The following is a 12721-nucleotide window of genomic DNA, read 5'->3' as shown; positions in this document are numbered from 1 at the left end:
TAGGACCCTTTTTGATCGAGGACTGGTGTTGCAGTGATGGTGGATGGCGGAGGGAGGAGAGGTAGGACCGTAGGAGAGAAGATCTTTGTTGTTGACACTCCCTCAGGCTATCTCTTTCTCCGTATCCTGTAACATCCTTACAGAACCGACAATGTGGGCGACATGTTTCATCCGCCGTACAATCCCCGTAACCAAGGAGGTCGCTTTCTTCAGCCCTTGATGCTCTCCCTCTTCACCTTTGACATCACGAGACCCTGAGTGGATCAAACAACCGCCGAAATCCTTTCTTCCTTTCTGGTCCGACGGGTTTGCTTGTTTATGATTTACGACTGCTCATCTCACTCAGCCCTTGGCTGTGGAGTTTCGGTGTTTTTATTCTCCCCACTCGACCTTTGATCGTGTCGCATCATCATGACAGGAACATTCAAGTGTGTAAAGTACTGTAGTACCAGGCTGGTAAAACTGGTAACATACAACAAATAATACCAGGGCCTCCCTCCGCGCCCCCGATTTTCCCCCAATGCAGTCCCCGTTTCCTCGTATACTAAGGTAGTTAGTAACTTGGAACCCAGACTGAAACCAAAACACACCACTCACCAGCCAGATCGGCTCTAGACTGGACTCGAACCCTGTTTGTTAATTGTTTATCGTCCTTCTTATTCTTGATCTTATTCTTGCCGGCCGAACCTCTTCTTACTCCGTACTCCCCACCCACAGTCATTCTTCCTGTGGCGGACACGCACCCCATACAACTACATAGTAACCGGTCGCAATGGACATGCTCGCCGGCCTGGTGGATACAGCGCTTGCCTCCACGCACATGGACGCTATCGATGCCCTTCGAGCCTTCTTCATCCTCGCATCTTGTACGGTATGATCAGCCGAAGCATCCGAGAAGCCGAGGCAGACAACAGTCGGAGACGATGCTGCACGCTCTGGACACGGTCCGTTGAGAATGAACTAAATTGAGAAACCTTAGATTCTGTCGGTCAGCCTGTTGCCGGACTCGTTGCACTCGCGCTTCGTTATTTATGGCGCTCGTGCAACATCAACCGACTCGAAGCCCCCCTCTACCCCAGCGTCCACAACTTCCTCCTCCTCACCCTCGTCATCCCCAGTAACAACACGCATCCTCGACTACCTTGCCTCCCTGAGAGTCCCTCACAGCTACTTCACGCAATTCTATGTCGCTTCCATGGCAGCCTCGGTCTTTTGGGGCGTGCAGCTCCTTTGCCGTGGCGCTGCGTTCCAGGCCTTTGCAACGAGGGTCAGCCCAGATCACCTGCAGAGGTCCATGACGATAAACCAAATCTTGCTTTGTTGGGTGTGCATGCTTCTCCAGGGGGTAAGGCGGTTGTATGAGTGCTTCGTGTTCTCGAGGCCATCCGCGTCTCGAATGTGGTTTATTCACTGGCTCGTAGGCCTTGCTTTCTACCTGGGGATGTCGGTTGCGGTGTGGGCTGAAGGAGCAGGTACAGCAACCCCTCCCCCCCAACGCATGGCGCAACACAAGAGAGAAAGTCCCATTGATCATGCCACAGGCACGCTTCTGGCCCGCCCAATTGCCCTTGATGATGTGAAGGTCACCATAGCCCCTTCACTCCGCACCTTCGTCTTCCTTCCGATTTTCCTGCTCGCATCCGGTCTCCAGCACGACGCTCACCACTATCTCTTCTCCCTAAAGAAGTATACCCTGCCGACTCACCCTCTTTTCCACAGGCTTGTATGCCCGCACTATACGGCAGAGTGTGTCATCTACTTGTCCCTGGCATTCTTAGCCGCTCCGCAGGGGGAAACCATCAATAAGACGATTCTGGCGGCTATGGCCTTTGTGGCCATCAACCTTGGTCTGACAACGGCCAACACCCGACGATGGTATATCCAGAAATTCGGCAGAATTTCAATGCAAGGGAAGTGGAATATGATTCCTGGCATGTACTGATTCTAGGTTAAACGTCGAAGTTGTCTGCAACCCGGACTATCGTCTATTCAAGAATTTCATTGTGCTTCCCAGCTTCGCGACCTTGAGCACGTCACGATAAGTTAGACTGATCCTAGTTCCTCTCTGAGACCAGCCACATTCGTACCGTTCGGGCTCCCTCAGCAAGCCCCAATTGCAGATGTAACCGGCACTGAGTTGCTCGTCCCTGTCGGTTTCCGCAATCCCATGCAAGAAGTCCGTGTAGATCCCGTCCGTGGTGACCAGCAGACTACGTCGCTATTGCAGGATGCGATATTTTGGTTGGCGATCCAAGCCATCTTTAGTGTCGGCCGTGGGCTTGTCATACAGATCCAGCACGATCGGCGCTCCGAGGCTCACAGTAGCCACGAGCGGGTAATATGCTGCGCCGTCTTCATGAGGCATGATCCCTTGCCCGGGACAGTACTCGTTCACCAGGACATGATTCGGGGCGCCGTGCGGGGCATCTTGGAAGATGTTGAGGGCATCGAAGCGCGGGGTCACTATGGGTGAGACGAGCCAGGAGGGAAGCGGAGAGGCAACGAGGGTGTTGGTCTTGGTCAAAGCAGATGGCCAGGTTTGAAGGCGACGATGTGCGAGATGCGTCCAGCGCGGTAGGGGAGCGGTACCGATCTAGAGAAAATCGTAAATCATAACACGTACCATATGACTCAGCTAAGTAAGGACTAAATATGTGACTATATTCAGGAACAAACCTTCTGGAGCAAAAGGGCTTCCTCCACCTCCGAGATGAAGTCGGCAATGTAGAAGGCATCCGATGGCAATTGCTTGATGCGGGCCCTCTCGAGCTCCCCCATCTGGTTCAGGTACAGAGTACTCGTAGTACACCTTCCGTTTCAAAACTCGACAACTCGACAACTTTCGGACACGCTGTCACTGCATGAGAGCAATCGCATGTACGAGTACGAGTACGAAAAGCTCAATGCAGACAGAGAATTGGACGTCTCCGAAAATAGAAATAAAGAAAAAACGTCCGACCTCCTAAGTGCAGTCAGTGGTTGGTTAGAATCCTCTGTCCTAAATTTACTCCCGTCCTCGCCTTGTTACTACTTTTAGCTTGCGGATGAGGGGTCAATCGGAATCCCGAGTGCGGAGAGCGGAGGCGGACTTCTTGGAAAAATAGATATGGCAGGCTGCAGCTGGAGGCTGCAGGCTGCAGTTTGGGTTTCTTTGTTTGAGAGACAGTGGACTCGAGGTTACGAGTACTCTGCCCCCTGGGATCAGGTGATTCAATAGGCGGGATAGAACACGATGTCTTATTGACAATGGAAGGACTCACATGAATGAACATGACTCGATCTGGTGAACTGGGCGACTTTTCAGGGAGAATGATGACATCATGATTTCTGACTTTGGGTGTACTCGGTATACTATGTTGTGAAGTAAGTGCTGAAGAAGCTAAATCGAGCTTTCTGGGTTCTATTAATGCTAAATTACTGCCGGCTAATTGTTGATCGATCTGAGCTTACATACTGGGCTGGATATATTGATCCGGTTCTCCAGCGGTTTGGAGGAACAAAGTAAGGTTGTACGGGATATAGTCCTACCTCGCAATTCTGCATGTACTCGTCTTGTGTGTCAGTAACTATTCTGGAAATCTCAATAGTAGACCACCTTTCGTAGTATGCTGTCGACGTCGATAGTCGGTACACTTCTATAGAAACATCTACATACCTCCGGCCCTCGAACCCGACCCCGAAAATAGCCTGGAGGGGAAACCCAGCTACGCATATCTAACAGCGTACACCATATGCAACCTGTCCACATCCAATAACTCTCCCAACTACATTGGATTACAATATACCCAATAATCGATAAACCACTAGCCCAAAGACCCCAGGCTAAGTCTAACCTATACACCCAGAATCCCCCAACCAACCCCAATCAACCTTCAAATACAGTACATGCAGCATCAAACCTTGAACCTCAGGCACCAAAACCCCCACATCCTCACCTTGCTTCCCCACCACCACCACCACCTCAACTTCCAACATTCCCAACAACCACAAACAACCTGCCTCTGCCTCATCCCCACTACACTTCACGTCATTAAACATCCCAGCTCCACTCCTCAGACACCAACACCATGGGTAAAAACAAAGGCAGCGGCGGCGACAAAAAGGGCAAAGACAGCGGCGGCGACAAGAAAGGCCTCAAGCCCGCGACGGCGATCAACGTGCGGCATATTCTTGTACGTATTGACTATTCATATGTCTGTAGCTTATTGGATCTGGGGCAGAGGGGGGGTAGTAGCTACTTAATGACCCACACACACCTACACCCTATCTTTCAAGTTCAAGTTGGATATGTACGCATGAGGCGGGATCGCAACCAGGCTGCGCTTCCTCCCCTCAGCGGCAGCGTCAGCGTCCTAGCTTCCTTATCAGAAAGAGAGGAGAGATACATATGCCACCCCGAAATCCCCTACCCAGCGTACTAACCCTTAAACTCACTCTCAACAGTGCGAGAAACACTCCAAGAAAGAAGAAGCGCTAGAGAAACTCCGCAACGGGGCCAAGTTCGATGAGGTCGCGCGGGAGATGTCGGAGGATAAGGCGCGGCAGGGTATGTTTCTCTTTCTCTCCTTATGGATCTGATCCTGTTTGTATTGACACATCCTCAACACAAAAGGTGGATCCCTGGGGTGGAAGGTCCGCGGGAGCTTGAATGGGGACTTTGAGAAGGCGGCGTACGAGCTGGAGCCGAGTACGACGGCGAATCCCAAGTATGTGGAGGTGAAGACGGGGTTTGGGTATCATATTATCATGGTTGAGGGGAGGAAGTAGATTTTATGTGGTTGGTTGGAATAAGGAAGATGTCCTTGATTGATGACAAGATGAGGGGAAGGGCTTGATACCACTGCGGTGATGATATGCTGAGTGATGGATTGCAAGCATAGGTCTATGGAGATGATGATTTCTAAACTTGATATGTACAATCGTGAAATGGGAACTTTGATGGCGGATGGACACCCCCTTCGAGCAGGATGCTTGTGACTACTCCTTCTTTGTGGCCGCAGCGGCAGCTCGCGTCTTCTCCTTGGCCTTCTTCTCCTGTCGCTGCACGACCGCCTCGGCGCCGACGCCGCCAAACACCAACAGCACCCCCAGCCACTGTCCCGCCGACAGCGAGTGTCCGAACCAGAACACGCTCAGCAGCATCGTCAGCATCTTGCGCGTCACCGTCACCGTCACCAGCAACAGCGACGAGAACCGCGAGAGCGTGTAGAAGATGAACAGCTGCCCGACCGCCCCGCACGCCGCGAACCCGAGCACGTTCTTCAGCGCCTCCGGATGGCGCGACAGGAACCCGATCGCGGCCGTCAGCTCCGTCTCCGTGGACGGCGGGATCGGGAACGGCAGGAGGTTGTGCAGGAGGCCCGTCGCCGACAGATGGGGCATCACCAGCAGATAGCTGCTGGTCAGGAGCGTCGAGAGCACGTTCTGCGCGACCATCATCTGCGGGCCTGTGAACCGGGTGTAGGTCTGCGGCGAGGTGAAGATGTGGTCCTGGGTGGTGTTGGTGAGGCCGTCCAGCAGCAGGTTGATCGATAACAGGAAAATCCCCCACGCGCTGGAGCCGGACTGGCCCTTGGCCGCAGAGGCGGCCACCTTTTTGCTCGTGCCCGGGTGGTGCAGCGTGAAGGTCGCGACGCCGAGCGTGACCAGAAGGACCACGCCGTACTTGTAGAGCGGGTAGCGCTTGCGGAAGATGGTCAGGTGGAGGAACATGACCGGGAGCAGTTTGCACGACTTGGCGAGGATGAAGGTGAGGTAGTCGATGTGCGCGAGACTGGCATATCCGAAGGGGGATGCGAGCGACGAGGAGATGCTGACCAGGAGCAAGGGGAAGAGGATCTTCCGCGTGGGGAAGATGGAGGGGACCTTCTGTCCGGACGGAGTCGAGAAGAAGAGGTAGAGGAAGCCGGTGATGGCGGCAAAGGTGGATTGGATCGTGTTCAGGACAATCGAGTATGTGAAGCGCTCGGTGGGCGGTTCGGGCAACTCAGCGCTCGGAGGTTGAACCGGATAGGAGACGGTGGTGATGGCTTCTTGGAGGACACCCCATGACAGACTGGTGTGCAGCAGTCAGCTTTAGTTTTCCCTATAATGCGCAGAGTCAAGAATCATCCCAGACACATACAAAGAAGCATAGATTCCCAGAACGCAGACAGCAAGCTGCATCAGGCCAGGGGTATCTTGCGTCGCATCCTTCACTCCAGAGACATGATTATGGGCGACAGCAGCTCCGTTCTGCTGCTTGAGTGACTGCGCACTCGATTCATTCGGTGGCACATGCATGAGTTGGGAAGAAGTGGCCCGTTGTAAGGGTGCTGTTTGTTTTTGACGTGCCATTGGCAGAGGAAGCGAGCGCAGTTGGGTCTCTGGTAACTTGAAACTAATGCAACGAAGTTGTGGAAGGACTGTGACAACAGGACCAACAGAGTATTTGAATCAGAAACAAAAATAATCTCCACCAGGTCGCATAAATACTGGGAGACAAGAACAACTTCAAAAGAGTGACTCGAAAGCAAGGGAAAGAAAAGAAAGTGACTGGGGGTCTCGAAATAACTTTATAGAAATGTGTTTCAGATGATGCCATGTGTTCTGTTCTTTCCTGCCTGCAGCTGTTCTTCTCCCCGTCCGTTCCCAAAAACGCGCCGCGGAACTTCGGCCGGCGCGAATCCATCGCCCTTTTTTCCGCCCCGCCCGAGGGGGGATTTCCTTCTCCAACTTTTTAGTCCGATCCTCCACTTTGTATAGGTGCAGATTGAGCTTGGAAGCAATTGTCGCGCATTCACTACAATTGACTCTAACCATCCAACAGACCCAATCTCGTCACACGCACCACACAAACTTCCCCTCCACCAATCACCGTATCACCTCCCGCCTTGCGATCTCTACACTCCTCCATCTTCAGCCGCGCGCAACACCAAGCACGACAGACAGACACATACAACCATGACCTCAACAACCACCCCCTCCGCCCTAACAACCCTCATCACCTCCTACGCAACACCGGCATCAACATCACCACCATCATCCTCAACCCCCACCACAACCCCAAGCTCTAACCTCAACCTCAACCTCAACCTCAACCTCAACCTCAACCCCAAAACCTCCGCCCTCACCCTCCAAGTCCTCCACAACCTTCAACACCAACACCTCTGGACCTCCCTCCAAATCCACGAGCTCCCATCCACTGTCCCTACTGCCCCGACATCCACCGAATCCCGCACCGAAAAAATCAACCTCATCTCGGGAATCCCCCCGCACCGCCTCTACACCCACCCGGACGAGCAATTCTACCTCCTCGAACGCGGGCTCCGCGAGGAGGACCTCGAGCTCGAACGCATGTTCGTCCTCCCCACCGTGCAGGGCCACACGTGGAGTCTCCGGCGGTTGGCCGGGGTGTTTGACGCGCTACCGGAGGCGGAGGATCCTGGGGATCTAGGGGGTGAAGTTGAGGATGAGGCGGGGGTGGTAGTGGGCGAGGATGATAACGGCAGCAATAATGGTAGCGGCGGAAGCAAGGCGGACAAGTTGAAGGAATATTACCGGTATCGGAAACAGGCCCGTGCCACTAGGGAGTGGGGTGGGAAGAGGATGCTTCTCGCTATGGTGGATAGGCAGATGGGTGGGGATAGTACGGTGGTCTATTATGTTGTGCAGGATGGTGCGGTGAAGCCGAGACAGAATTGATACCGTTCTCGTTCCCGAGTCTTGTTCTCTGCTTGCCAGTTGGAGAGAAGGGGGCCCATGCATGGGTTTGGGGTTTGCAGCTGGCTGGACAAACGCGAAAAAAAAAGATGAAGGACGACGACGACGAGGACAGGGAACGGTCTACCACCGGTTTGCACAGCACAGCAGAGTCTCGTCCAATTTATACTATTACAGCCCAAACCCGACCAAAATTATATACATGCGCTGAGAACGGCAACAAAGATACAACCGTGCTTCTGGAGAGATACAATTGATATAAAACAGATCGCCTCGCATTGTCGGGTATTGTTTCAGCCTGGGACGAAAGAAGGGCACATGAAAGAAGAGAATTGGCACCACGCAAGCAAGACCGGCCATGGATGTCTAAAGCTCACCGAAAGCATGATCGTCTTCGATATGTGACCGTTCGGCCTGGCAACTGGAGCAGTACATGCCGTACCATTGCTTGACGTCGCCACTCAGGTTGGCGAACGCATTCGAGTTGGTTCGCTCCCCCTCCATTTCGGCATCATCAAGGTCATCATTCTGGCCGAGGAGGATCCCGACCTGGCGACAGCGGCGTAGTTCCTGTCGAAGCCACCGCTCCCACTCATTCTGGATGACTTCTCGTTCGATGCTATTTACCACTCGAAGAGCCACTAGGAGGTTGTGTCGGTAGGTAGCCAGCCGTTCACGGGTCTGTTGGATCCTGCGAGCTGCGCTCTTGGTCATGGAGTCTCTAAAACCAGCCGACCCCAAAGACAAGGCCGTCCCTGGCTCGCGCAAGGTCTGTTGATGGAACGTCGCGAAGCAGTCACTTACGTTGCCGCTTCCGCGCCCGACGGTTATGTTCGCAATGGCCTCGTCGATATCCCTCATATAGATAGCTCTACTCATCACATTATCGGGACCGACTCCAATGCGGGCCATGAAGTTTCCAATACTCCTGTCATCCCACCATTCATGAACAACTCGTGACGAATAGAACCCATTTATTAGCACGCTCGCCAATAGTAGGGACAAGATCACTGTATGCGCATTGGTGGTCTTCCATGACCAGCGTAGGAAAGCAACTGTCCACATGAGGAGGGATGACACAGCACTCTCCAGGAAGGATAAGAACGTCTCGAACAAAAGGTGAGCCATATTTCTCTGGACGCGAGGCTTGCGTGATTCCAGCTTCAAGTCCCCGGAAGGTGAGAACTGCGAGGCGAAATTCTGACGCCCGACATGGCCGAAGATCGTGATGGCCTTTTTCGTTCGACTATGTGCGCCTAGTCTGCGAACCTGGTCACCTACGAGGTCGACGAGGTCTAGCGCGTCTTGTTCCAAGTCACTGCTTGCACTCTTATCCACGATGCCTGAGATAATTAGCGGTGCCTTGTATGTTCCCAGCAAAAAACTCACTCTGCAGGCCATACGGAGACCATAGCCATTCCACTTTCGTGTAGATAGAGAGTTTGCTCTTGCCCTTAGCGACAAAGGTAATCACAACCTTGCTGACCAACCTAAAGGACCGCTTGAATGGGAGGTGCCAGGGAGTGCGTTTGTCCGTGATGACGTAACAAAGGTGGTCATTGAGAACGTCGATCATTTGGTAATCTGAGATGGTTTGGCTATGCTTGGCCCCTACTGATTGTCAGACCAGGCGTAACCCGTCCAGGGAAGCCAAAATACTTACCTAGAATATCGGTGGTCTCAATTGAGTAGTTGAAGTCCCGCCTTAGATGATTGGACTCATGTCTGGTCCAGGGCCCTTGTTTGATACCTGTGACGATCTTAGCAAGCGCCGGACTGGACTCGGCTATAACTTACCCTGAGCATTTCGTTGATGCAGAAGCAGCTGCCACACAGCACTCTTATCCCCGAAGAGGATGTGGAACACTGCTTTAGGACTGATGTCGAACACCTTCTCTGCAGCCAAGTGAAGATTCCCCTGGGGAACATACTGAACAGGCTGAGTGGGAAGTCGGAACTTTGGAATGTCCTTGCCATTGCCGTGCTTTTTGTGCATGTTGAGGTCATTGTCAATGTAGATAGGTAAGCGAGAGTCCTTCTTAGAGCCTCCTGTCGGCGCATCACTGAGGTCGTTCTTGTCGCCCCCAGCGCCCACGTCCTCCCAGCTATCCAGGCTTGGTGTCCGTGTCATTGCCTCTGTCTCCATTCTGATCAAAGTCTTGAAAATGGCTTCCAGTCCCAGAGGTTCGGCAGCCGCCATATTGTGTATAAGGAAGTTGAGTCGCCTCTGAAGGAGTCTTAGTGGCTCCAGGAAGGTTTTAATCGTTCCACGACTTGGTGTGTCGTCGCCAGGAAGAGGTATCAGGTGTACAAACAAAAAGTCACAATCTCTACCAGTAGCAGCAGTGATCTCTTTAATGCTTTCCAGAGATATGCTTGTCGTCAGTACCAGACCGAAGTGGTGGCTGTAGAAATAGATATTTTGGGTTGTGACATAAGCCCTCCCAGGGAAATCTTGCTGGTCGTTCGGGCTCCATGTGGCCCGGAATACCATAACCAAAGGCTCATCCTTCTTGATATCGGGGAAAAGCAGTCGGAATTGGGCATCATGAATTTTAAGCTGCGGTGGATAGAAGCTAGGGTAGTCGTGCGAATCACCCATGAGCGCTTGCTGTATTTTAGACGAGTCGCCGTCCAAACTCACCGTCGGTCTATGGCGCGACCCGGTCTTCTGTGGTTTAGGCGTGACAGATCCACTCGAAGTGTCGGCTTCTGCGATCAGAAATTGTTTAGAGGGATCTTTCGTTTGAGCAGGTGGCTTGTCCGGGTCCTGATCGGCCGGCAGTCCCAGTCGCTCAGGCTCAAACCTGTTCAAGAAGCCCCAATTGGAGCTACCCCACAAGTTCGCCATCATGCCGCTGGGCATTCCACCTGTCTTGTCGATTTGACCGAGTCCTATACCACGTTCATTGCTCACGAATACAGCAGCCTTGCTCATACTGGTCGGAGCAGGGGGGTTGGCCAACGTCATCGGGGCAAGGGTTGTGGGAGAATCATTACCAAGAGTCGAGCTACGGGATCTAGTCCCATCGGGGTCAACGGGTAGAGTACTTCCAGAAGCAATAGCACTATGACTTGCGGTGATGAGACTAGCAATCCCGCCTGCGACTCCGGGGATAGATTGCGAGGACTGCACTGTATTATTATTTGATTTGCGGTGAAGATCCAGCTTCTGCATGAGACGTGAAGTGTGTTCGCGGGCAGGGCTGTCAGAGTCCAGTGTCGTCAACCTCCGGTAGCTGCTGAAGTCGCTACTGTTGCGAAGAGCAGACGGATCCTTCTCTGGCAGCGAGAGCATCCCAATGCGATCGGACGAGCCCTGCTCATCGCTTGTATGAGGCGTGAGAGAGTCGGCAGGATCAGCGGCAAATTCCGGCGCTGGGGGTTGAGAAATTGCAAAAGCAGGGTCCTGAACAGTGACTTTGCCGGACACGGAGAGGTCGGTGCTCGATGGATTTTCGAGAGCCTTGCGCTTAGCAGCCTCAAAGGCGGCAATCCAATCCATCAGGTCTTTCTGTGTCTCAGCCTGGAGCATAATGGTGTTACTCTTCGTCTTGACCTCGAAACAGAACCTCCGGTCTTCTTGAAAAGCCGGTCGAATACTGCAGAGTAGGACACCAATACGTTCGCTCTCCTCAACACCACCGGTGCGAGTGCCCTGGACGAGACAGCCAAAGATACCGTGTTTCAGAAAGGACCAGCGCCTAACCCAGACAGTGCGTGTAGGTTTACCCGAGAGAGTCCGAAGATATAACCACCCTTGCTTCTCAGGTCTTGCCTCTTTCGACATGCTATTTATCGACAGAGGACGCGAGCCAAGGTATGGGACTGTGGATACAGAGTAATCATCTAACTCACGAGATGGCCTAGCTGCGATTTCTGCAGCCTCCTCGATCTGCTTCCTAGAAGCCAGAAGCTCCCGCTTGGCAGACTTCTCATTTCCATCCATTTCGTGCACCCAGCCCTTGATGCGGTCCATTTCGTGAGCCCACTTTGCGAATGAGCTACCATTGTTGGTATGGAAGGTCTTGAGCTCTCGCCACTGATCAAAGGAGACGCGAACCAACAACCTGTCAAGCGCGTTCCGCAGCTGAGGTGCTTGAATTGAGAAATCCATCGATGCTTTGAGATAGGCTTTGCGGGCCTCATGAAGCTGGAAGGCATCTTCCCGTAGCGCCGAGGGCTCTTTGGATTTGGACTGTGACGAATACCGGGCCAGCAAGTAGTCGTACTGTTTCTGTGTCTCGCCGAGCGTGCGACGGTTCTCCTTGAGCGGGGGTCAGAAACGGATCCTTAATTTAAGGGGCCCCATATTTATTACCTTGAAGTTCCGCAAGTCCTCCTGAATGAATGCCCTTATGGGTTCGGAGACGAAAGATTCCAGCTTCTTGACAGTAGACACTAATCCGTTCCACATGTCCTTTGAGCTGTCACCACATCTCCGCATCGACTGTAGAGTGTAATCATGGTCCAAGACGGCTTCGGAGACCATTAAAGGATTCGTGGAGTAGGACAGAAAGACGCTAACGGCGCCTTCTATTGCCGCCAGTTCTGTGGCGAGCTTGGAGGTGGCTTTCGCATAGCCATCGAGCCATCTCTCGAGGAATTCGATCTGGTCGGAGAAGTGAAGAGCGGCGGCACGGAACGTGGGGGAATCGAGTGCAGCCTCCTTTAAACCGACCGGACTTGGAGAGAAAGAAAACGTTAGATGGTACACATTTTTGGAGCTTTGAAGCGCATTAGATGGAATGGCAGAGCGTCGAATACTCACACCACACTGACAAGCTTCCCAACCTGGGGTAATGGGATCTGCGGCTGAGTCGACATCTAGTGTATGTCACCAGCCATACACCGATGCGAGCGAGAATAACGTGGAGAATTGACAGAGATTCGATCCCAAGTTACCATGGGTATCAATTCAAGTAAGCAGCATCCAAAAAAAATGAGGAGAATAGCAGCAAGGGATAGGAGGGGGTTATGTCGCAGTGGAGGGGGGGAGCTTTAGGAGATCGAGTGCCTC

General features: G+C 52.9%; 7 protein-coding genes across 7 annotated transcripts; 3 read left to right on the top strand and 4 right to left on the bottom strand.

The window, feature by feature from the left end:
- Positions 1-772: 772 nt before the first annotated feature.
- BO66DRAFT_314966 (putative 3-oxo-5-alpha-steroid 4-dehydrogenase) lies at positions 773-1942 on the top strand (the record flags this gene model as incomplete). Its single annotated transcript, XM_025643454.1, has 3 exons — positions 773-871; positions 980-1472; positions 1542-1942. 3 exons carry the CDS (start codon positions 773-775, stop codon positions 1940-1942), a joined length of 993 nt encoding a protein of 330 aa, XP_025507310.1.
- Positions 1943-1978: 36 nt separating this feature from the next.
- BO66DRAFT_408825 (uncharacterized protein) lies at positions 1979-2778 on the bottom strand (the record flags this gene model as incomplete). Its single annotated transcript, XM_025649147.1, has 3 exons — positions 1979-2210; positions 2289-2593; positions 2677-2778. 3 exons carry the CDS (start codon positions 2776-2778, stop codon positions 1979-1981), a joined length of 639 nt encoding a protein of 212 aa, XP_025507309.1.
- A 1301-nt stretch (positions 2779-4079) lies between these two features.
- BO66DRAFT_280050 (peptidylprolyl isomerase) lies at positions 4080-4767 on the top strand (the record flags this gene model as incomplete). Its single annotated transcript, XM_025643056.1, has 3 exons — positions 4080-4172; positions 4444-4546; positions 4613-4767. Coding segments are annotated over 3 exons (351 nt in total), but the record flags the coding sequence as incomplete, so codon positions are not given.
- A 210-nt stretch (positions 4768-4977) lies between these two features.
- On the bottom strand, positions 4978-6336 carry BO66DRAFT_408823 (UDP-galactose transporter HUT1; the record flags this gene model as incomplete). Its single annotated transcript, XM_025649146.1, has 2 exons — positions 4978-6055; positions 6125-6336. The coding sequence occupies 2 exons, from the start codon at positions 6334-6336 to the stop codon at positions 4978-4980; spliced, it is 1290 nt and encodes a 429-aa protein (XP_025507307.1).
- BO66DRAFT_223440 (uncharacterized protein) lies at positions 6313-6728 on the bottom strand. The gene has a single exon (XM_025642701.1). The coding sequence runs from the start codon at positions 6668-6670 to the stop codon at positions 6380-6382; it is 291 nt and encodes a 96-aa protein (XP_025507306.1). The 5' UTR covers positions 6671-6728; the 3' UTR covers positions 6313-6379.
- Positions 6729-6745: 17 nt separating this feature from the next.
- Positions 6746-7683, top strand: BO66DRAFT_426419 (uncharacterized protein; the record flags this gene model as incomplete). The annotated part of the gene is made up of 1 exon (XM_025650286.1): positions 6746-7683. The coding sequence occupies exon 1, from the start codon at positions 6943-6945 to the stop codon at positions 7681-7683; it is 741 nt and encodes a 246-aa protein (XP_025507305.1). The 5' UTR covers positions 6746-6942.
- Positions 7684-7807: 124 nt separating this feature from the next.
- On the bottom strand, positions 7808-12679 carry BO66DRAFT_342812 (putative transcription factor SipA3). The gene is made up of 6 exons (XM_025644474.1): positions 12473-12679; positions 12023-12386; positions 9499-11968; positions 9365-9451; positions 9091-9312; positions 7808-9044 (listed from the first exon to the last, which is right to left on the bottom strand). Exons 1-6 carry the CDS (start codon positions 12526-12528, stop codon positions 8068-8070), a joined length of 4176 nt encoding a protein of 1391 aa, XP_025507304.1. The 5' UTR covers positions 12529-12679; the 3' UTR covers positions 7808-8067.
- Positions 12680-12721: the final 42 nt, after the last annotated feature.

Source organism: Aspergillus aculeatinus (genome assembly GCF_003184765.1).
Source record: "Aspergillus aculeatinus CBS 121060 unplaced genomic scaffold BO66scaffold_7, whole genome shotgun sequence".
NCBI classification, from domain to species: Eukaryota; Fungi; Ascomycota; class Eurotiomycetes; order Eurotiales; family Aspergillaceae; genus Aspergillus; species Aspergillus aculeatinus.
The sequence above is the reverse complement of the archived record's forward strand: the minus strand, read 5'-3'. Positions and strand labels throughout refer to the sequence as shown.

What these genes read in the sequence shown, in the direction of transcription:
- BO66DRAFT_342812 (XM_025644474.1), bottom strand. Translation starts at nt 12,528, where the DNA reads ATGTCGACTCAGCCGCAGATCCCATTACCCCAGGTTGGGAAGCTTGTC. An exon ending in AGGACTTGCGGAACTTCAAG is followed by an intron (nt 11,969 to 12,022) that starts GTAATAAATATG and finishes CCCCCGCTCAAG; the next exon opens with GAGAACCGTCGCACGCTCGG. An exon ending in TGAGACCACCGATATTCTAG is followed by an intron (nt 9,313 to 9,364) that starts GTAAGTATTTTG and finishes GACAATCAGTAG; the next exon opens with GGGCCAAGCATAGCCAAACC.
- BO66DRAFT_223440 (XM_025642701.1), bottom strand. Translation starts at nt 6,670, where the DNA reads ATGGATTCGCGCCGGCCGAAGTTCCGCGGCGCGTTTTTGGGAACGGAC.